General features: G+C 47.0%; 1 protein-coding gene across 3 annotated transcripts in view; it reads right to left on the bottom strand.

Moving 5' to 3' along the window:
• Positions 1 to 23,268, bottom strand: part of MARCH6 (membrane associated ring-CH-type finger 6) — an 83,277-nt gene that overhangs the window by 59,187 nt on the left and 822 nt on the right. For 2 of the 3 annotated variants that reach the window (XM_019541505.1, XM_019541522.1), the window contains exons 2-3: positions 8,331 to 8,427; positions 5,124 to 5,197 (exon numbers count right to left, since the gene is read on the bottom strand). In XM_019541505.1, the coding sequence (XP_019397050.1) occupies positions 5,124 to 5,197; positions 8,331 to 8,427 (171 nt within the window). Of the gene's footprint in view, positions 1 to 5,123; positions 5,198 to 8,330; positions 8,428 to 22,686; positions 22,750 to 23,268 lie in introns of those variants that run through there. The other variant, XM_019541513.1, reaches the window with a different exon arrangement.

Raw genomic sequence — 23,268 nt, 5'->3', positions numbered from 1 at the left:
CGAGAACCTTTTAATGGTGTTGCACAAGAGCAGACCCAGGGGATGTGGCAACACTGTCACATCCCACTTTGGCTGTGCACAGCATGAGCAGCAAGGGTGTGCGAAATGGGCTGTATTTGATTCAGATTTGGATTCGGCCCAATTCGAATTAATTGATTCGGATCACTGTCCCTGATTCGATTCAGCTGAATCTGAAGATTTGATGCTGATTCAGAGAATCAGTGATTTGGCCATAGACACAGCTTTAAATGTTTTTTCTACATACCCCAAGGTATCAGGTGTGGCTCATAAATGCTGTGCTGCTGGGGTGAATGGAGCATCCCACAGGAGTGCAAGGGGGCCTCCCCACATGCTCAGCAGCGAACCCAGAAGCGAACCTGAAGTACTTCCGGTCCACCGCCGAGCACGCAGGGGGGCCCCTCCCCACTACTCCCCCCCCAGCAACTGGCCACAGGGGGACCCTGGGTGCCCCCCCAGACACAAAAGGCAGCAGTCAGTGAGCCAGGAGGCCCCCCCAGCACTCTCCCCAGTAGACCCAGAAGTGGACCAGAAGCACTTCTGGGTCTGCTGCCAAGTGTGCTAGGGAGCTCCCCGCACTCCTGAGAGACACTCTATCCACCCCAGCATCACAGCATTCACAAGCTTTGAGGTATGTAGAAAAGAACATTTAAAGCTGTGTCTATATCCAAATTGCCAAATCTTTCTGAATCGATTCAGAGGGTCTCCAATTCGATTCGGAGAGAGTAAAGGGTCTCCTGATTCAATTCAGGATTTGGAGATATGGCTGCCAAATAGGGCTGAATCTCTGACAAATCGAATCAGCGACCGAAGCATTGTACAGCCCTAAGGAATAGTGACCCTACCGGTGTGTCAGCACAGCTGCTGCCAGCACTTCACATGTGCCGTGAACTGGATTCATCAGATGGCTGGCATGAGGTTTGGCTGGAGTCCCTGCTTTCACCTTCTAGGCTCTGGAGTTGCATGAATACCACTACTGTTCATGGCTTCCCTTCATTCCCCTCCCACCTGCCACCACTGAATTCAGCAGCAGGGGAAAAGGGGACGAGCAGCAATAGTAGGGCTCAGCCCCTTGGCTCAAGCTGCATGCAAGCAAGGTCTGAGCACTACCATCACTTGTCCCTGCTTTTCCCTAGTACTAAACATGTGGGGGATAGGGGCAGCAAACAGCTAAACGTGGGGGGTAGGGGCAGCAAACAGCTGACCTGTGGTCCTGGCTCCAGCCAGAGTCTGTGCTAATCAACTGGTCAGCTCAGGGCTTGGAGCTAAACAGGAACCAGGCTGACATGCTGACAAGCTCAGAGTACACTGGCATCCAGGACTGCAGTGAAGGGGGTCTAACAGCCTCCTCACCACAATCTTGGATCCATCCACAGTGCCCCACAATATTAGCACTGTTAGGTATCTAAACACCTATACAATTCACAAAATAGATACAGGTTTCAGACAGAAATCCATAGCATCAAAAACATATGGTCTTTGCATGCATTTAATAAAAAAAAAATGTTCTATTATTTTTCTGTAATCAAAAATTAAATTTATTTTCTGAAAATGGGTTGCTAGTCAATTCTAAAAAGTTACGTATGCCTTGAGTCTAAAAAAGGTTGAGAACCACTGACTTGGGTACTTCATATAAAATTTTGTCCCAGTGAGCTTTCACTCTAAATTTTAAATGCCACACTGAGCAAAGGTGACAAACAACAGGGAGGGGATGAGCAAGAAAAGACAAAGATTACAGTACTGCAAGCTCTATTCAGATTCAGGCATACACATCTTAGTTTTGTAATATTTTTGTATACAAAAGACAAATTCCAAAACACGTTTGTTTTTTTTTTAAACTTACAGGTTTCCCCATTGGTTTCCCTTAATTTAACAGTCGAATTTCTATTCTGCTGGTTATATCACACTTTCCATTCATCTGCACTACAGACTACTTCGGCAAGGAGGGAAGTAATTTATCCAGTTTACTGAAAAGTCTACCCAAAAAAAGCATACAAGTATATTTTACAACCATGCCCAATACTATGCAATTGGCATGGTTTGATAATTTATTTTACATCCTACAGAATGCAGTGTAAAACACTGAAAGGTTTAGAAAACTGTGCAATACCAGACAAAAAACACACCCACACCTTTTCTCAGGAGACAAGCTCTACTGTTCTGACGTGTGTTTGATATGACATCAATGCACTTTAGGACAACCACAGGGATGGAAGTAAGGAAATGCAAAAAGTTGCTCTTTAGGGGAAAAAAAAAGTATCTTAAGATGAATTGAAACGTAATGGGCTAAATGGTGATGCTTGTACTGTCCATATGTGTATATGTATGTACGTGTACCTGTACCTCTGTATGTGTGTCTTCTAATTAAATATAATCAGACGTCAAGCACACAGAATCTGTTTCTGTTAAGTGTGTAAATTAAGACGGCACTCCTGTGATGGTGAAAATAGCCTAGGGAAATTATTTGTTTCCGTCTTGGGCAGGATGAGACAGTGAACCACTGAACCTAGGGACAAGCCTTAGTCAGAACCTCAGTGTTTCATTTTCAGTCTCAAATAAGGCGCATCTGAACCTTTCCTGCCTAGGCAGGGGGTCAGACTCAGTGATCTGCTGAGGTCCCTTCTGACCCCAGCATCTATGAATCTATATGCCTTTACAGAAAAATAAAAACACAGATTACAAGTTACTTTTATATTTATTTTACTAACATACAAACAAAAAAACTGTAAACGGTGGCCAAGATTTAAAAAAAAGATACCCAGAACTAGTAGATCGTTAGATCTAGTATATCAGAACAGCAAAGATCTTTACTAGGAGTACTTGACTAAGATACCTCACTTTATGCGGGTTCTGTATGTGTGAATTCGCTCTTACCCAATGATCCTTTTTATACCAAAAACTCTTTACATGCGAGGTCAATTCACCCTTATGCAATCAGTGTGGTGGAAGCCCACAGTCAGCTGCTCTGTGCAGTGCATTGTGGGAGTGACACACCAAAATATAGTCTCCTGTATGGATCTGTGCTCCTCGCTCGTTGCCTGCAACACGTGTTTCTGTAGCTGCCATCCCCATTATGGCTTCCAAACATCCCATTAGCTTATCTCCTACCCCTCTCTGCTGTTGGCGAGTACCAAAATTGTCTTATAAAAGTGGTAGAAATGGGTCTGGGGGGTCACTACAGTCAAAGTTTTGGAAAGTATCCCGATTTGTTATATTGTAAAAACTGGGTTCCCTTTATGTGAATTTGAGATATGCACCGTTTTCCAGGAACGCATGTACAGCATAAAGCAAGGGAAACCTGTAGTTCTAAGCTGTAGTAGTCCTCTGAGCACAAAAATAACTATATATTTGCAAAACTATACTTTTTTTTTTTAGAATGAAATCACAAACCAGCCATTTGAAATGAAACAAGCTAGACTGACAAAAATACTGTTTTCTCTGAATCAAGGTAATTTCTTGTTCAAGTTTTTTTAAAGACTTAAGAAACCCTTACAAACAAGTATAACTAAGACAGCAACAACTGAAAGATGTTGAATGTTCTATTCATCCTGGCATAGGATTAATTCCAAAATGATTGTAATTTAAAATATTATTATACATATTCCACTTTACTCATTTTAGCAATATTATCAACATGCACTTATCTAATTGATGTTTGCAAACTGACTTTGCCATAAAGTACAGTGGGGGCAGTTAAATGAAAGCAAAGATTCCCAGGACACAGACTAAGATATTAAAACCTCTCCTCTCCAGACTCCGTTGCCTCTCTCCCTATTCAACAAGGAAAGGAACCATAACACACAACCCTCTATCAACAATAAGATCCAAACTGCATCCAGGTATTTAAAACAAGACAGTAAAACTTCTGTTATCCTGGAAGGCAGCTTTGATTTCAACTATCCAAACCTGCAACTTCCTTCTCAACTTCAGACAGCATTTAGAATGCCAATATTTATTGGTAAAAATAGTTGCAGTACAATGAAAACAGATTTGGGAGCAGCAAAAAAACAAGTTTAACAACAGAATAAATAGCCCAAAGAATGCTTCACCAACAGAACACTTTGAGTGTCAGCAATGCTGAACAACTTAAGTTTAACTTCCCACAAAAGTCATGGGATGTTGCTTATTGAACACCTTCAATCAATATTTAGCTTTCCTGTTAAATTGTAAAACTGAAGACTTTTCAGCATTAGGAATCACATAAGGATATGATCCGTTCCCAATTCTAGAACTAAAGGGGGGAAAAACAAACAGTTGCAGATCCAAATGAAGAACAATCCACTGTGGCTCCCACAGGGCTCCCCCTGACAGTTCACCACTGGGCAGGCTATCAAGCAATCAGTCCTCTTGGAGGAAGGAGAACAGAACATTGTAGGAATTGGTGGGAGGGTTCCTCAGGAGTATACAACTGTTCAAGCTTTCCTGAGACAGGAGAGACCTTCCTTGATGGAAGTACTCTCATTATTTACTGCAAGAGTCTGCTCTCTGATCTTTTCTGGAAAAGCCTGTCCACAATCACAACAGAAAACATAATTTGTGGTGGCTATTATGCCTGGCTTGCACAGAAGAACAGATTAATATACTCAAATGCTATGTATTAACACACACGGTAAGTATCAACTGTTAAAATTATTTTGCAAACAAAGTTAGCGGAAGTTACTTGTTACCTTACTAACATGCATTCTTAGACGCTTTGAAGATAGCTGAATAGAAGTTTGTTGGATATTAACATTTAACTTTATCTTAATACTCAAAATTCCAAGGATTCCTTCAAAATTTACTCTTCCTTAATGTAATAAAAATACTACATACAGCACAATTCAATTAGTAAAATGGTAACTGCCCAAAAACTGAAATTAAAGTCATTAGCAAAATGCTGCATACTATTTTTCTTGTGAAATACAGCTAAGCAAGTACATTTTATTTTAAAAGTCTAAATTAAGCATGATCTAATAAAAACAGCTATAGTTCAAATAGGAATAAAAAACTATATCAAAAATAGGAATGCAGATATGGTGCTTAGAATTATAAAACCAACTGACAAAATAAAAAAATAAACAAGGAATGATAGTGCTGAAAAGTGAGAAGAGGTACTATATACTTACTTGGTGTGAAAGCAAATCTGTGCTTACATAATTCACAGTATTCTTTTCTGCTGTGTTTAAGCCACTGAACTAAGCTGCAATGAAGAAAAACATTAACACAGGACTAAATGCGCCTATATTGCAAACATTTAGATAACTAGACATTTAATTTCTTGCCACTTGTGGAAAGTCTAAATTTAACTGCAATTAAAGCTATCTAATACATTAACCTTGTTAATAAAAATAGGAATAATGAAATAAATATTCTCAAAAGGAAAAAGGAGAGCACCCTATCAATAACTAACTTTTGAAACAGAGCATTTGTACTGTACATAGCACATCCACCTGGTGTATATAACAATGTCTATAAGATCTGAGTTCTTAACAAGAATAGTGACCACACAATCTCTCTCTAGTAATGTGGACTTGTGCAAACAATCCTCATAAATAGACAGAGAAGATGCTATGCAGGCATATCTAAGACTGATCTTTTTTTTTGTTGCTGTGACAGTAATCAACTCCCTAATTACAAATGATCACAATGCATTTATAGTGCAGACAGACTTAAAGAGTTTTCTATTCAGTATTATAACCAATATTTTTGTGATTAACCATTCAACTTTAACACTGCATTATTATAAAGATTTTTTAAATCTTTATAAAATACTGTATTTCCTATTCAGAGGGTGGCACTAAAACTTTACTCCTATTCATAGACATTTTTTGAGCTGTAATAGATAAGAGTGCGAGTTCAAACTGCTAATTTTCCTCCTGTAGTTTACAGTTTGGATAAAACAACCAGCCAAGTACAATTTTAGTTTTATGCACATATGTCTATCCAAAGTACATGTATTCATGCTTGCATACTCCTCATGCTTTAATCAATGGGACACAACTTACTGAGCCTACAAGAACCATCTTAAAATATTGTTTAAACATACTTCCTCTGAAAACTGACTGCTTCTCAAATACAATTTTTTCTGGAGATTTAGAAGCGTCTCAGAGCGATATTACAGATTACAATTAGTTCATGTTAAGAGCACTTAAAACTTAATGAACATTAATGTGTGATCATCCAACTAGTGCTAAACACCCTTTAGGCATCTTGAAGTTATGCCACTTTGGGCAAGGATTCTCTCTGAGCTGGACTACCTAGCTTGAGTTAATTTCTGGCTGCTCACTTGAGATAAAACCACCCATCTGCAGTCTTCCACTGTCCCAGGAGGCACTGGTCCTAGGTGTACTGGCTATCATTCAGAACACTACAGCCCTAAACTGACAATGAGAACAGCTGAGCAACGGGTGGGCAGGGATGGAGTAAGGAGGGAGGGGGTGGGGGGAAGGGGCAAAGGAAGTCAAGGGAGTGGGGAAGAGGGGAAAAGGGAGGGAGCTTCTGTCTTTCTCCTTCCCAAATTACCCCCTGACTTCCAAATTGCTCCTCCACCCCCAGATCTCTCCCCTGTCACTTCAATTGTTCCCTCTGCTCCCAGATCACTGCCCTGCTGCCCCAATCAGCCCAACTAGTGAAACTGGAAGAGGTGCCTTCCTGCCTGCTCCTGGGATCATGGCAGACCACACCACCAGTGCACCCTGATTCAGCCCCCATCAGGCCCTGCAACTTAAGGGGAGGTGGAAGGGAAGGGGCCAGGGGGGAAGAGCTGTCAGGTAGCTGCGAGGCCTGCTGGGGGCTGGATCTGATTTCCCAGGGGCAATATGGGTTGCATGTCCACCCCCTCCCTCTGCTGCCACCGCTGCTGCTCTCAGGCTGCTTGAGGTGGCAGGGCAGCAACCCTGGGGTGGTAGGGCAACCTGGGGGCAAACGGGCTGATCATGGGATGGAGGAGGTAATCCAGGGGCTGATAGGAGGCAGAGGGAGTTATCCAAGTAGCACAAGGGAGCCCTTCCCCTCCCCCACACTCCTTCCTGGTCTATACTGTGGCTAGAGAATCAGTGAGCAAGGCAGGCATACAGCAGATGAGGGGTGCACCAATAGAAATTTTTTGGGCCAATACCGATGGCCAAATTTAATGAGCCATATCAGCCAATACCGATCTGATTCTAATATGCAGCCCCTCAGCATGGAAAGCAGCATCTGGCTGGTAAGTCTGTTGTGGGAGAAGGGGTTGGGGGAGAAAAGGGACATGGGGAAGGGAGGCAAATCAAGGCCCTTGCAGTGAGGAAGGGAGTGGGACTAGAGCTGGGGCTGTGAAAGAGGCAGGGGCAGGTGCTGCCTAGCTGGGGTGGGGCACAGGATGGAGCTGTACCTCATCTAGGGAGCATGGGGAGGGGCGGCTCCTGCCACTATGTACCCCAAGAGGGCATGCGGGGTGTGTGCCCCTGGATCTGCGCACAGGGTGGGCTGGGGCTCCACTAGGCTCTTCCCAACAGGGGGTCTGGGCCCAGGCTGCACTTGGGGCATGCAGCAGCAGTACTGAAACTGGGGGGGTTATAGCAAATTTGGGAGGGGAAGCTGAAGCACCCCCCTCCTACCTTTCCAGCACCGTCCACCCTGAGTGTACCCTGGCCCAACCCCCCACCAGGAAGAGCCAGACGCAACTCTGGCCCCAGGCTGCAGTGTCAGCCCACCCCGCCCCACACACATATCTTGGGGCATTTACCCCCCATGCCCTCCCAGGGTATGTACAGTAGTAGGAGCCTCTTCACATGGCTCCATTCCATGCCCCACCCGGGCAGCACCTGCCCCGTCCCAGCCTCACTCACTCCCTCACCACAGGGACTTGATCTGCACCTACCTGGCTTCCCTTCCCTCTCCCCTTGCCCTTTCCCCCACCAAGACTTACTAGCCAGACCCAGCTGCTCTCCACACTGCCAGGGTGCACTCCTGGCTGCCTGCATGCTGCGCTGCAGCTGCGCACACGCATGTGGCATTTATTGGCCACGTTATCAGACAAAAAAAAAGCTGATTGCCAATACTCTCAATTTTCCTCATATCGGTGCCAATCTGATATGGAACTGATGAATCAGTGCACCTCTAGAGCAGACTTGCAGCCCCTAGCCATTCCTCTGATTCCCAGCCTTCTAGCAGCAAGTCTGAGCAGAGCACATTAGAGAGTATTAACGCTGAATGTGTGACTGATCACTAACACTAATTAACTGTAACACAAAGTAATATTCCCTAGAATTACCATTTACTAACTCTAACATGTAATTTCACTCTCAAAAAACGTGTTAAAATATTTGTGTTTAAATAAAAATATAAGAACTTACCATTCTTGATGAATAAATTTAATACTGCCAGTACACACACATGGATGATAGAGCGGTTTCTCAGGTGTTCCCTCAGACCGACATACCCTGCATATATCTGCCGACCAAAACAAGAACCTTATTACACTTTTGTTAAATAAAAAGCCTCACATTAATATTAAACTATATTAAGATTTCTAAACAGAAGAGTTACATTGCTATGGTCAAGGACCATGCCACATAGCAAAATAGAACTGTACCAATTTAATATGAAAGAAGCTGAACACACAGACAAGACGCATATAACACAAGAAAAAGGTTCTATGAGCAAGGGCAGAACAAATTTCTGTTCCTTCTTCCTAAGCACACCATCTGTGACACACATGAAACAAAAGTTACAATATTTTTAAAGTTCTACAATAGACTTACATATACAAGCACACAAGTGCTGGGGGTACAGACAGGCACAAGCATCAGGATATAAAAATTTTTGTATGGCTAAAATGGCAACATGCATGTATGGGTCATTTGACAGCATACACTGATGTACCCAAAAGTTTCTGCTTCACTTGGGATTGAAAACTGAGAATGGTTTAGCTTGGGTAAAACTGTAACTAAAGCCAAGGAGGACTGGTATTTACAATGCCGGCTCTCAGGCAACCACAGAACTAGTTGTTTGGGATACTACCCAGGGCTGTAATAAATAAATCTCTCTCACTGCTCAGGAAGAAATAATAATAATTTTAAAAAGATCACACAGCAAAGTGACAAAAAGTAGAAAGGTACCCTGGAGCAGATGGTGTGAGCAGCCAAAAGCCACTGACACTTCAGCAGTGATTGAGGGGGTTAAACTTTAAGCTGCAGCAAAAGGGTGCATGACTTCTCCATGTAGCCAACATTCAAGTACATTGAACCCAAGCTATGCCATGTGAGATTTGGAAAAGTCACTTTCCCTTTAGGAAGGCAAAATAAAACAAGGTGCTTGTCTTGTTGAAGCAGGGAGGAAGAGGGAAGAATGGGTGCAAGTAAATATAATAACTGGTTGGATCACTGTGCTCAACAGCACTCACCAGCAGTGCAACATCTAGTTGGGAGAAGGTATCAAGTGGAGTTCCCCAGGGGTCTCTCCTGGGTCCGGTGTTAACATATATAAATCTCCATTAATGATTTGAAAAACAGGGCTGAGCAAATGCTTAGCAAATCTGAGCACAACACCAGTTGACTGGAGTCACGGACACTCTGGAAAGTGGGATTAGGACCCAGAATGACATAGATAAACTAGAGAAATGGTGGGAAAAAAAAAAAAAAGCAAGCCAAAAGGACAAATGCACTTGGCATGAACAAATATAGACTGGGCAACATACTGATGAGAAAGATGAGGGATCACAGTGAACAGTAAGTTGAATATGAGACAATAGTGAGCTCTTTCTGGAGGGAACAAAGGGATATCCTCTTAGTCAGCCTCTGATGACTCTGTGGCACACCAACTATGTTCACAGCCCCATATTTACACCCTTCTTGACATTATTTTTAGCACCACAAAGTGCAAAGGCACTTGTTGCATGACAAATTAATGTCTGTGCATGGTCCATGAAACGCAAGTGTCCAAGTCCCACTCATGATGACCGCAAACCTAAATCCAAAAACACGTCGAAAGCTAATACAAATAAAATTTGCTTCAATAATAACCCAGAGCAATTATCACTACACACACGTGCGCGCGCACACACAAACTGCAACTGACTTGTCTGTGGACAAACATGAACAGCATCATCCACTCCCTTAAATAACTAAGCATTCCTTTGTCAGAAGACAGGGCTTAGTGGCACTAAATCTCAATGTTTTCTACCATCTGACGAAGTAGACTGCAGCCTATGAAAGCTCTAACAATTGTTTTCAACATCCATGGACTTGAAGCACACTCCCTCATGATTTCTGTGAACAGAATAGCACCCAATTTCATAAGCTAATTTATATGTTACAATGCTTAGTTCCTTGCAGAGGAGACTGTCCAGGCAGTGAAGAGCCTGAGCGTAATCTTATTTGCTCATCTCTGGACATCTCACTTATTTCCCTACACCTCACAGCACCCATCAAAAGATGTGAGGGATCACCCTGGTTGAGAATCTCTGGTTTATAAATGTACTGCCCTGCCTTCTGCTTTACTTCAGGCCAGTGAATTATCAACCAAGGTGCTGCAGGAGTGGTGTCATGACAGCCTTTGATGGGTGCCAGCAGAGAGGAGATAATCAAGATATAATCACTGGCTTCAGCAAGGAAATAAGTAGCTGCTCCTCCCCCACTCACTACAGTGCAGGCTCTCCCTTGCTGGCTGCGCCTCCTCCTTCCCAGTGCCTCTTCAAACAGGTAAACATTGTAATAAATAAATAACTTTTTGAAGCAGGGTGCTGTTTAATTCACAAAAGTTAGAGAGAGGCCTCAAATCTAAAAAGGTTGAGAATCACTGCTTTAGACCTGTGATTAGCTACCTTTTAAGGCTGAAGATCATATTAACACAGTTCAGATAAGAGGTGGGCCTATCATCTGCCCACCTGTTACAGCTAGCGCTCTTCCCTTTGGTGGCATGGGAAAAGCGCCCACAGCCAGCACTTTTACACATGGCAACATGGGACAGTGGCTGTGGCCAAAGGCTGCCACACTCCCATTCCCATGAGCCAGATGAAATGGCTACATGGGTCAAATCGGCCATACCCTGCTTTAGACTAACATGGCTAGCTACTTCTCTCTATTGTTTTGTAATTGAGCATCCCAAGGGGTCACAGAGAACAGTGGGGGCCAACCTTTTTGGCATGTGTCACAAGTTAGCCCCACATCCTCCTCAAGTGCTGCTCCAATCCCCTTCCTCTCCCCAATTTGCTGCTCTGCCTTCTGCTTCCTTTCTTGCGCTTCCTGCTCAATCTGTCATGACTGCCCCTGCCACTTGTAGCACCCCTGCCACAGGTTGGCTATCCCTGATGAAAAATAAATACATAATTTTCATTATGCAAAGTTATAAAGCGGTGGTGCTCAACCTCTGGCCTGTGGGTCAAATGTGGCCTGCAGAACCAAGATATCCATCCCACAGGTCTAGAGTTTTGGTGGTAGGGAAGTGGTCATCATTAATATGGCCACCCTCCTTGTTGCCAAATTCCCAAACCCCCAACTGGAGCCAGACCACACCTCCATCCCTCACTGTGGGACCAGGCTCAGACTGGACTGCCCCTTGCCTCCCTCCATGTGGATGGATGATACACACTGCACTGACCCCAGGCAGAGAGAACCACCACCAAGCCAACAGTCAGACCAGGTGCTGTTCATTTGGCCCACCAAGGAAAAAGGTTGAGCACCACTATTCTAAAGTATTTCTGATATATGAGCAGAGAGGTAACAAGAAAGTTTAATGAGGCAATAGGAGCCACAGCACTTTAGATAAGCTGATGACAATCAACTTTAAATCCCCTTGTCACCTAATGTAACCAGCAGTATTGAATGCCTAATTCAGTAGTTGTCAACCGGGGGGTACGTGTACCCCAAAGGGTACTTCAAAAGGTCATAGGGGGTACACAGAATGAATGAGAAAAAATTGGAAGTGCATATATCCATATCGGACTCGCACCGATATAAGGAAAATTGACTGTATGGGCAACTGACTTACTTTGACTGATGTGGCTGATAAATGCTGCACGCAAGCGGCCAAGAGTGCAGCCTGGCAGCATGGAGAGCAGCTGGGTCCAGCTGGTAAGTCTGATGCAAGGGAAGGGACACCAGGGGGTGGGGAGTGCAGTTCAAGGACCCAGCGGTAGGGCAAGGAGTGGGGATGGAGAACCATGCACAGGGAGGGGGCGGCAGCTCTCATCACTACACGCACCCCCAGGAGGTCATTGGGGTGCATGCCTCTGGATCTAGGCATGAGGCAAGGATGGGCTGGGGCAGTACCAACCTGTTCCCAGTGTGGGTGTTGGGCCAGGCTGCGCTCAGGTCAGGTGACAGCGGCAGCGGCACAGGAAGGAAGGGTTGGGGGGCCTACGGCAAATTCTGGAGTGGTTGCAGCCCCTCCCGTGGCCCCTCTCCACCCACCCCAAGCACAGCTCACCACTGGGAAGAGTCCAGCATAGCCCCAGCCCCAAGCGGTAGCCTGCCCCGCCTTGCATGTAGAATGCTGCTGTTGCTGTGATGATCCAGAAAATATGCAAAAAGCAAGTGTTTTTTAGAGAGAGATCTCTTATTGAATGAATTGCATAGTTGCGAAGAAATATTAAACAAGTTTTCAGGCACCTGCATAAGGGCACTTCATACTCCAAGGCTTGCCCAACAACTGTTCCAAGTTATACAGGTGGTCCAATAAAAGGCATTATTAAAAGGCTGCTTCTCTCTGAAGACAGACATTTGCCTGCCACATTTTTTGGGGGAGTTCAGCCTGACTTTGTGTTCTTCACCCCAACTACAGCTGAACTAACATTAAGCACTAATATCTAGAACTAGTCTGAAATCAGCTGCACCTAGCTTAGAGTTTTATTTTATAGAAACACACTGTAAATAAAGACACTGAGACCTAGTGAACCACACCTTAGCAAAGCCAGGACACTGGGGTTTTACTCCAACTCTGCTACTAGGGATGTAAATGATTAAATGACAATTATATGTATACCATTTCCTATGGCAGGAACCGCCCTGCCCCCTTATGTCTTCACCGTGCTCTCAGCACTGCGTGGGCCCCAGGCCACTGGTGGGGAGCTGTGGGAGGGAGATGGCAGACATGGCTGAGTCACAAGGGCAGGGGCAGGGAGTTAGTTCGGGTGGAGAGCCGCTTACCCAGTTCTGGCAAGCTGTCGAGGGCCACATGGGTAGCACTGCCCCTTCACAAGTGCCCCGCCCCCTGGTCACCATCTTGGGACCGTCTCAGGGCCAGCGTCAGTGGGGCCCAGAACAGGGCACAGGCTGGCAAAGGTCTGTGGAGCCAGGCTGGGCTGCACCCACAGCAAGAGGGTGGAGCTGGCCCAGCTCCGCAGAGCCCCTGCCAGCTGGGATCCCTGTACTCCTGCCCCCCTGCTGTGGGGCCTGGTACAGGTTGGGGGGCAGCACACAGCCCCAACCCCCTTCACCGACTGGGAAGCTGGTGCGGAGCCCCTCACCTGCGCTCCCTGCTGCAGCCACTTGCGGCCCGCACGAGACTATCCTGAGCAGGCACAGGCAGCTCCATGCAGGCTGAGAGCAGCTGCAGCATGGGGCACCAGGCATGGGGCAGGGCCACTTCTCCCCCTCCCCCCCACACTCAGCACCAGCTTGTAACCCACCCCCGCTTCCAGCCTGGGTCACATGCTGGTTCTGGGCAGCGGCGGCAGCAGCTGCTCAGCGCAGAACGAAGTGGCAGCCTCACTTGCCACACCGGGCAGTGTTTGCTCCTGCTGCCTGCTCAGAGCTTCCACACTGGGCAGCACAGAGGCAGTGGTGGCAGCCTTACCGCAGCATGAGCTCCGGGCAGGCAGCAGCAGCAAACGCTGCCCAGCATGACAAGCAGGAGGACCGCAGCTGCTGCCATCATGGCGCAGTCCCGACAGGCAAGCCCAGAGCCAGTGTGGGGCCTAGGCTGGCAATGGGGGCAGGTTACAAGCTAGTGCTGAGCCTGGGGAGCAAAAGCAGCCCCTCATCAACCCCGTGACCAGCGCCCCACTCTGCAGCCACTTGCAGGCCACATGGGGCTGCTTGTGCCTGCTCAGGACAGCCGCGCATGAGCTGCAAGCAGCTCTACAAGGCAGCTGCTCAGGACAGCCCCACACGGGCTGTGAGCAGCTCTACAAGGCAGCCCCGGCCACAAGGCAGGGGAGGGACCGCTTTTCCCCCTGCTCTACACCAGCTTGTCCCCTGACCCCCCCCACCTGCATTAGGGGACTATTGCACTATTTTGCCCATCCCTGCACTAGGGGATGCTGCCTAGCTGCAGAACTGTGGCTTCTCTTCACCCCTACAGGCAGCAGCTTTGGCTGCAGATCTTTCCTGCACCTGGATCTCACTGGGAGGAAGGGAAGGAGTTGCTGAACTTCCCCCGCCACAGGCAGTGCAGTAGGGATCCCAGGGGAAGTGTTAGGACTGCAACAGCATGATCTCACTCTGGAGCTGCTGTGCCACCGCCCATCAGGAATAGCACGAGGTTGCACTCACTGTGCAAGGGGCCAGCAACAATCCCTCAGACCCATGGAGCCTCCTTGGGCTGAGCCAGCCATTTTCTCAGTCCCACCTCAGGTCTAAGCCAGGTCCCACATGGCCCCAGCACCATGGGTGAGAGGGGGAAGAACACAGTGTGCCCAGCAGAGGCGTCGCACTGGGATGAGACTCCCTCTTCCCACTGGGATGAGACTCCCTCTTCCCACAAGGCAAGTTGGGGAGGGTCCGGCCCAACAGTGCAGAGGAGCCATTCGGGTCAAGGCCACAGCAGCACAAACACAGCAGAAGCCACAGTGAGCCCACTGCCCTGCTCAGGCCCTACCACTGCAGGGTGGCCAGGCAGACTCACCACATGGCTGGGAGTCTTGATGCAGTGGCAGGAATGCCCCACTTGACCCCTGTGGGGGACCCAGCACTTCCGTCCCTCCCCATGGTGGCAGGACACAGGAGAGGTCCACATCTCCAGCTCTGTCCACAGCACCAGCCCCTACCTTTGGGGGCAAGGAGAAGCCACAGCTCTGCAGCTGGATAATGCCCCTAGTGGGTCAGCCATGCCTAATGCCCTGTCCACAGCTCCCCACCAGGAGTTTGGGGCCCCACAGCACACGGTGAAGACATAACATGTAGAGCCGCTCCTGACGAAGGTCACTAAACTAGGTATGAGCTATCAGTAAACTGTTTGGCCAATATAATTGGAGGAGGTTAAATCTATCATTTTTTTAATGATATTTATATCCCTACCTACTACCACTCATTGTAGACATTTGGACAGGTCCCTTTACCTCTCTGTATCTGCTTACACCTTCAACTGCTTTTCATCTCATCTATTTAGAGCAAGAAGTTTCTTTACTATTTGTAGGTATAGTGTCTAGTACAAATGGGCCCCCACTTTTGGTTGAGACCTCTTTAGAGGTTGTTATACAAAATAACAACAAAATAACAACATGGTAGCTTGTTCATTTAAAAAAAAAATACTTCCCTACACTTGCATTTCATCTGCACTTGTTGCTCATTGTCTTTAAAATAGCATTTTAGGTCTTGGGGTTAGACCTGAACTGTAAGCCTTAAATTAACTTTGAACATCTCTGCTAAAGATACTATATTTTCCCTGCCATGTTCAATAGCTGCTACCAATCAAGGGACCTAAACTATGTTCTCTTTCATTTCAAACACAGAAAATTGGAGGCAACATATGCTTAAAGAGCCTTAAGGTTTAGGACAAGGCTCCCTCATCAAGGTTTGCTGCCTTTCAGGACATCTTGCATACCTGTTTGAACAGACAGCTATGAAAAATGAGGTTAAATGAACTGGGCTTCATATGCAGTAGGAGAATTCTGTTTTGCAGAGATGTACCATTTTTTGGAAGTCGGAATAAGATGCTTTAATTCTGATTATGTAACTGGCATCAGTAGTGCCCCAATCTTTGTATTACTACAGACACACAAATACACAGTAAAAAGGAACTCAGCAAGGATTGTAAAAAGAAGTCAGCTTCAAATCTATTCCACCTCTTGAGAGCAGCCTCCTGGAATTAATTATGTACAGTAATGCCTATACATTGCAACAGACTGAATCATTGGTGTGTAACAAATACAGTTTTCTACTTGCAGAATACAGCTGTCATCCTCTGCTCAGTTTGTGAGCAATGGACAAAGAAAATATAAAGGTATACAACTCTCCAATTAAAGTGTTAAACAAATAGAAAATCTGGATTTTTAATTTATCTTACTAGTGACTTCAGGCTTACTATTTTCCTATTAGGGAACAGACTCCCTTAAGCACTTAGAAAACAGAAAATGTAGAACTATCTTTTTAAGCTACAGAAATACCATCCTCCAGCACAAATTGGAAGATACTACTAACAGTCTGAACCTTCCAAATAGCATCTGTAATAGATGCCCATATAACTGTGATCTTCTGGTGATGGAGAAGTTCACAGAACTAGAGTTCTATAGTGAGCTGATACCATATTTACTGAAATCCAAGATAACCTTGAATTTAAGACAGCACACCAGTAATTAGATTCTATACATGGAAAAGTCTATAAACTAGTTATTTTCCAGGCATAGAATCTAATTACTGAAAGGCCATCTTTAATTCATCCTCTTCCACCTCTGCATGAGGACAGGCAGCAGGGAGGCACATGGAGTGGATGTAGCAGCTTGTCCCCGACACCTCTGCCCTCTCTTCCCCCAGCCTCTGCTCCCCACACCCCTCCCTCTCAGTCTTATCCTTTCTCCACTCCAGCAGGCTCCATCCCTATTCTAGCTTGGGGCACGGCCCCAGCCTAGCATCTCCCACCCCAGCAGCCATGTGAGCTTCGCACCACCGCTACAAGCTGGACTGGAGCCATGCTCAGTGCCCCAGGCTGCCGCAGGGACTGAGGCTGCCAGTGTGGAGCAAAGTTAAGTGGCAGGGAGGGAAATAAGAGGGAGGGGAAGGCAGAGGAGCAAAGGCTGCATTGTGGGAGCAGCGCAGAGGCAGCAGGAGAGTGGGGACAGGCAGCAGGAACCTGAGCTGTCTGTCCTCACACTCGATTCTAAGACAAAAATCTTGTTTTAAAATTGAGTAAATACAGTAATTAGTGGGAGAAAAATTAGGAGTAAGATACACACACTAACAGTAAGTCTAGAGAGGGCAGGCACCAATTGCTTAGTGCATTTTTGGAAGTAGCTTTTAAAGAGTTATCAGCTACTAGATTTCAAATTCTAGCATGCTGCTGAGTCCAAAGTAAAGCAGTAACTGTAAGGGTGAACCATGGTTTGAAAAGCACTCACCAATTCTTCATAAAGTGCTGTGTAAGTTTTTAAGTGTTATTAAATTTGAAACTAATGCAATTCTACTACAGAAGCACCTGTAAGATCTTTCTATACTACAGGTTGTATACAGCACTGCTGCTTTTCAACATAATTACAACTCAAGATTACAAATTAGGCTTCAATGCTTCAAATATTTATGTACAATTAATAGTGTGTGTGAATAAACCTACTGGCTTAAGGAAAACTATTGATGCTTAAGTGTTTACAGGACTGGAGACTTAATTGAGGCAAAACATAACACCTGTGCCAAAAAGAAATAAACATTAAAACAAGATTCACATAATTCAAACAATATCTAGATTAAATTGTAAATCTTGACAATCTGATGTATTTCAATTTTTTTTTAATTCTTTATTAAAATAAAATCCCCTCTGATGTCTTCACATCTGTCCTCTCCCTCAGGAATAGCTACCCTGGATGGCTACGTATTTTGTTCATCCCCAAACAGCAGTTACAACTCAAGAGTTAGCACTAGTAACTCCCATGGGGGGGGGGGGAACCCTCTCTCCCAATTCCTTTAGACAACAGACCACACCCTGCACATAACACCCTCTGCTTTTGAATGCAACAAGGAAGCAAACAACATTTCTGACAAGCTCTGACCTGTTAGCAGAGGTTAATCCCTACACTTCACATGCAACACAGCAGAAAGTCCAATATTTTGGTTATGGGAAGTATGCTCCATTGTCACTAACTGTTGTCACTCAGGTCTGTCTATGGATTATCTGGCCCTACAAAGTCATCCCCCTTGTCTGCACAATCCCCATCCAGTTAGATTCCCACTGACATGGAACAGCCTGAAGCCCAGAACTGGTGCCATCAGAAATACAAAGGCTGTAAAAAAAAAAAAAAAAAAAAAAAGCTCTCCTTTTAGGGAAAAAGGGTGTATTCAGCCACATATGGTTGAAGATCAACTTTGCAGAACATTCTGAAGGAGCCTAGCTAGTGTCCCCATCTCCGTGCTACAAACAGCTTCTTTGACAGCAGACAAGTCTTGAGGGTGTTGAATCTTCTTAAAGGAAAACGCTCACCATTTGAAAGTTACCTGCTGTGAAATGTTCACAAGTGCTAACTTCAAGAAACAAATGTACTGACTGTCCTTCAATAAAACTGTGGAGCCTGATAACAAATAAACTTCTAAAACAAACCAGTGCTTTGACATGCACTGTGCACATCTTACATACCAAATTCCAGGTATTTACCGGAAAGTAGAGGTACAATGATACATCAGTCCAATATCAGATCGGCACCAATATAAAAAAACATTTCTGCATCAGAAATTGGCACGATGCGGCCTGTAATTTGTCAATAAATGCCAGTCTGTGTGCACAGCTGCAGCACAACACGTAGGCAGCGAGAAGCAGAGCCGGCAGCGTGGAGTGCTGTGTGCAGCTAGTAAGTCTAGTGTGGTGGAAGCGGAAGGGGGAGAGGGGGAAGTAGAGAGGCATGGGGGGGGCAGATCAAGGCCCCCCGCAATGGGGCGGGGCAGGACAGAGGTGTGGTTTGTTCATCCCCTAACAGCAGGAGGGGAGGATCAAGGGGCACACCCCCCCCATGCCACCAGACAAGCAAGAGACAAGCCGCACGCAGCAGTGGAAGCCCCTCCCCAAGCTGCACCTGTCCCATGCCTGCCCTGGCCCACAGCTGCAGTCCACCCTGCCCCATGCAGATCCCAGGGGGCACACACTTCCCCCTGCCTCCCAGATGAGCTGCTTGCGACTCTGTCCCTCGCCCCTCCCCACCCTGGCTGGTCAGCCCCATTCCCTCCCTCACCACAGGGGCCTTAATCTGCCCCCCTCCACACCCCTGCCACCTCATCAGACTTACCAGCTGAAGAGCTGTGTACTGGAAATTGGATCAGTTTCGGCCCATATGCCTCCTTAAAAATTGGCTATTGGCATCAGCCCCAAAAACCTCTATTGGTACACCCCTACCAGAAAGGCTTTAATGATTCATCTAGCAGAGCTTGTCCACATTTTAAAAAGTTAGGCACTGCTGGTAACAGATACCCACAAAAGCTTAAGATGAATTTCCATTGTGTATTCCCACAACTCAAAAGGCAATAGCCATAAGGAAAAAAAAGGCTTTAATTAGCCTTGGTATTAACTGCTGAGTGTATTAAGTAGAGAAAGTAAGGAAACATTGACTTTGTATCAGTAACTAGTTTTTGGCAGAATAACAGAGTAGAGATCTACTGTGAATCACCCACTCCCATTTCATACAGCACATGCACTCTTGTAAACAAAACAAATCCTACTGCAAATATTGGCATACTGTGCCTATTTTCCATTGTTTCTCTTTACAAATTTAATCACATCACATGTATCACAGCTACTCCCACAGTCTCAAAATTCAAACCCTAAGCACTGATTTAGGTAATTGAGACTGAAGCATGTTACTCCCAATCAAGTATTTAGACCGATTTTGCAGGAATTTCAAAATCCAAAATTTTGTGACAGGTAAACTAATGGCAACAGAGCTTACAGATTTTAAAAGCAAAGTGATATGCACAACAGACTAGTAATTTAAATTTGTTAAATAGCTACTCAGAGGAATTTACCCAAAAAAAAAAAAAAATCAGCAATGGTATTGTTGAAACAAGCAAACTGCCCATCATATAAGATGGGCGGGGGGAGGTGGAAATTGGACAGGGACGAGTGCCACCAAGTGCCCCGCAATGCAGCTGCTCTGCCTTCATGCGCCCCCCCATTCCCTGGTCCTCTGGCCCCGTGCGCCCCCACCACCCTGCATTGCCACAGGCAGAGGAGGAGGGGAGCTTAAATGCATCAGTGGCAGCCACCAACATCCAGTTCCCCGTGCTGCCACCAGTCTGTGTCCAGCTGCACACAACATCCCCCCCTCCCATTCCTCTCCTCCCTATCCCTCTCTGCCAACATTTGTCTGGGCTGGGCAGGGGTAACAGGAGGGCATGGGGCATGGAGCCACCACCAGAAACACCCCCAAGTCCACATCCCCCTCCCTTCCTCCCACCGCCTCCCCCTCCCTGCTGGGGAGAGATGGCAGGGACAGAGCGCTGCTACCCACCATGCTGTGCTGCTGCTGTCTCCAAAAAGCAAGGCGGGGGGGGCGGAAAGGGCAGGTGAAGCCACCCCTTGGATGCAGTGGCACGGCTGGGGGAGGGGGGGGGTCGAAGTCAGTGCTGCACTACCAGGACCTCCAAGGAGCAAAGCAGCACTGGGGGGGCGGGAACAAGGCCAGCACCACTGGCCTCACCCCTTGCTCCATGCCCTCTGTCCCTACTGTCATGGTGGCACCCTGCTGTGTGCATCTTTCTATGCAGTGCACTCCGATTGTTTGTTTCAGTCAGCATTGTGACTGGCTGCCAAGAAAACCAGAGTGCTCATAAAGCATTATGGACAGACAGACACACAGATTAAGGTTTTTATTATATTAGAATTACAAAGAGGTAGGACAGCCAGCACTCATATTTGCCCACTAACTTCTTATTCAGTTCTGTGTACCAAAAATTAAGATATTCAAGAACTTAAAGAACAAGATATACATACCACTAGCAATAGAAATTGTCTTTGGTAATCGACACAGATATCTAACCTAGGAACTTAAAACACTTTCACTTGTATTCACAGACATAAGGGCTTTGAACTTTTTATCTGCAAAGAGCTGACTCAAGGATGTTTGCTGCAGTTACTCAGAGCTTTCTTTAAAAAAAAAAAGTCAGCTGGTCCCACTGAAGTACTGGTATTCAGAACTTTGAAAGATCAGAATTACAGCAGTCAAGCTAGTAATAAGAGCCACTACCATGAGATTTTACAGAAAGCGCTCCCCTTTTCTTGCCAGCCTTTGAATAGCAGGTTTAATCCAATGAGAGATAAGTAACAGAACCTTCTAAAGTAATCAATTGTCTGTGACACAAATATCCAAGAACGCTTCATCTGAAATTCAGCAGGATGCTACACAGTGCATTATCAGAGGGGCAGAATTCAACTGAAGGCCTATAAAATCCACTTCGTGTACTAAATACCCCACAGTTTGACAGGACCAGAGTACAAAGTTATATACATGGCACTGGACATTTTGCTGAGGTTTGTTTTGGCTGTTATTGAGGTCAGTGTGGTATTTAGCAACTGGCCTACTAAAGAAGGATAATGAAAGTTACAACAGGGTAATTGTCAGATGTTGAGAGTAGAAATGCAGTTTAGAGTACCTACTTATTCTGGTGCTAGTAGCACTATAAAAATAAAATCAAGTTATCTAGGTGATAATCTGAATATACCGCTTTCCATGCAAGTATACAACCCTGGGATTAAAAAAAGGCTATGCACTCAGGCTAAATACACTATTATAGGGACATGATACAAATATTCAGCGCTTGTGACGCACAACCCAGAGCACTGTCAATGAGATGATATTAGCAGTCCTAAAAAGAACTAGCTCCCTTTAGTTTCAAGGCTTCTAATTTTCAGAGCTGCCAATATCACAGTATCACCTCATGCTGCTGAAGCAGGAATAATTTAGACAGTCTACTATGCCTACATGTTATTAGGTTTCAGTTGGTGCCAGTCCTAACGTTAGCCAATAATCCTTACAGCGTATCTTTGGAACACACTTTAACTGTAAGGCGTCTGCATGAGACACCAACTGGCTGCCAGACGATGAAATGGTGGCACGCCTGAGGGCTGCAGAAGGGGTGCATGAGGTGAGCCACAGGCTGAGGGAGCCATCGCCCACTTTCCAGCCACGTTGTCTTTGCAAACCTGCGGCCCTTCTCCATCTGCCTGGCTGCCCTTGGTAGCCTCTGCTCCTGCAGCAGCACAAAGGGGCGGGCAGGAGTGTTGTGGGGCCCTTCTGCTGCTCCAGGTTTCCTTTCTAGCACATACTCTCCCATCAGACAGGAGACAAAGGAACCAGCAGGATCCCCCATGTGCCTGCACTGAAGTGGGGAGGCCTAAACGCCCGTGTCCCGTCCGGTCCCGTCCCCCCACCAGCCACTAGGGCTGCTCCTGAAGAAAGAGCTGTGCTAGGAGGGAAGCAATGAGGGCCCTCAGGGAAGGCGGGTGAAAGGTGGCATCTCACCGAAGCCTCGCCCGCGCCGCGGGGAGGGGTAACGGACACAACCCCCTCGCCCCGGCCAGGGGCGCTGCACGCCCCGCCCCGCCCCCGCCCGGCTCCACAAGGGGAGCGGGCTGCCGCGCTGTCCCCCCCCCGACAATGACGCAAGAGACCCGCCCCCGCAGGCAGCCCCCCCCACCCGTTGGGCAGGGACAGCACCAGGCACCTGCAGCCGCGCGTGGCCCATAGGAGGGAGCCCCTGGTGCGTGTCAGCCCCCCCTCTCCCCGAGCTAAAGAGAAGGCGAGGGTGGCCAGGGGTGCAATCCCGAGAGGACAGGGGGACAGAAGGCGGGCGAGCCCGTTACCTTCCTCAGCGGTCTCCATCTTGTCTCTGTGACGCAGCGGCAGGCGGGCAGGCGGGCGGTGGTGTGACCGCGGGGGGAGGGGCCGGCAGGCCGAGCCGAGCCAGCACCATAGAGACGGGGCCGCCGGGGCCCAGGACGCCGCGCGCCTACTCACCGCCCCGCCCTCGGGTGGGGGCGGGGCGAGCGTGGCCTCTAGTCTGGAGAGCCTAGCTTAGTCCACTCCCCCCCAGCACAACGGTTCGGCTTGCGCGCTGCATACGTCACCGCGCACGCGCGCCTCACCTATCCCCTGTCGCCGCTGCCGCTGCACGTGACCGCCTCCCACCCACTGCTGCGCTGGGGCAGGCGGGAGCCGCGGACGGGCACGAGGCTGAGGCGGTCGCTTGCTGGCAAGAGCTGTCGCATAGGCGACTGGTAGGGAGGATACAAGGCCCTTTCTGCCGGTGCTCTCCAGGCCCGTCCCCACCGCAGCCGGCTTGTGTGGGTGCCTTTCCAGACTCCAGTCGCCTATCTCCCGTGGTTCAGCAAGGAAGTTGGGGGAAGGAGAGATGTCTGGCTGGCGGCATGCACAGCCCACACCTG

This window comes from Crocodylus porosus, unplaced genomic scaffold (assembly GCF_001723895.1).
Source record: "Crocodylus porosus isolate Cpor-Errol unplaced genomic scaffold, CroPor_comp1, whole genome shotgun sequence".
In the NCBI taxonomy this organism is placed as follows: domain Eukaryota; kingdom Metazoa; phylum Chordata; order Crocodylia; family Crocodylidae; genus Crocodylus; species Crocodylus porosus.
Note: the sequence above shows the minus strand (reverse complement) of the source record. Positions and strands in the feature narration are given on the sequence as shown.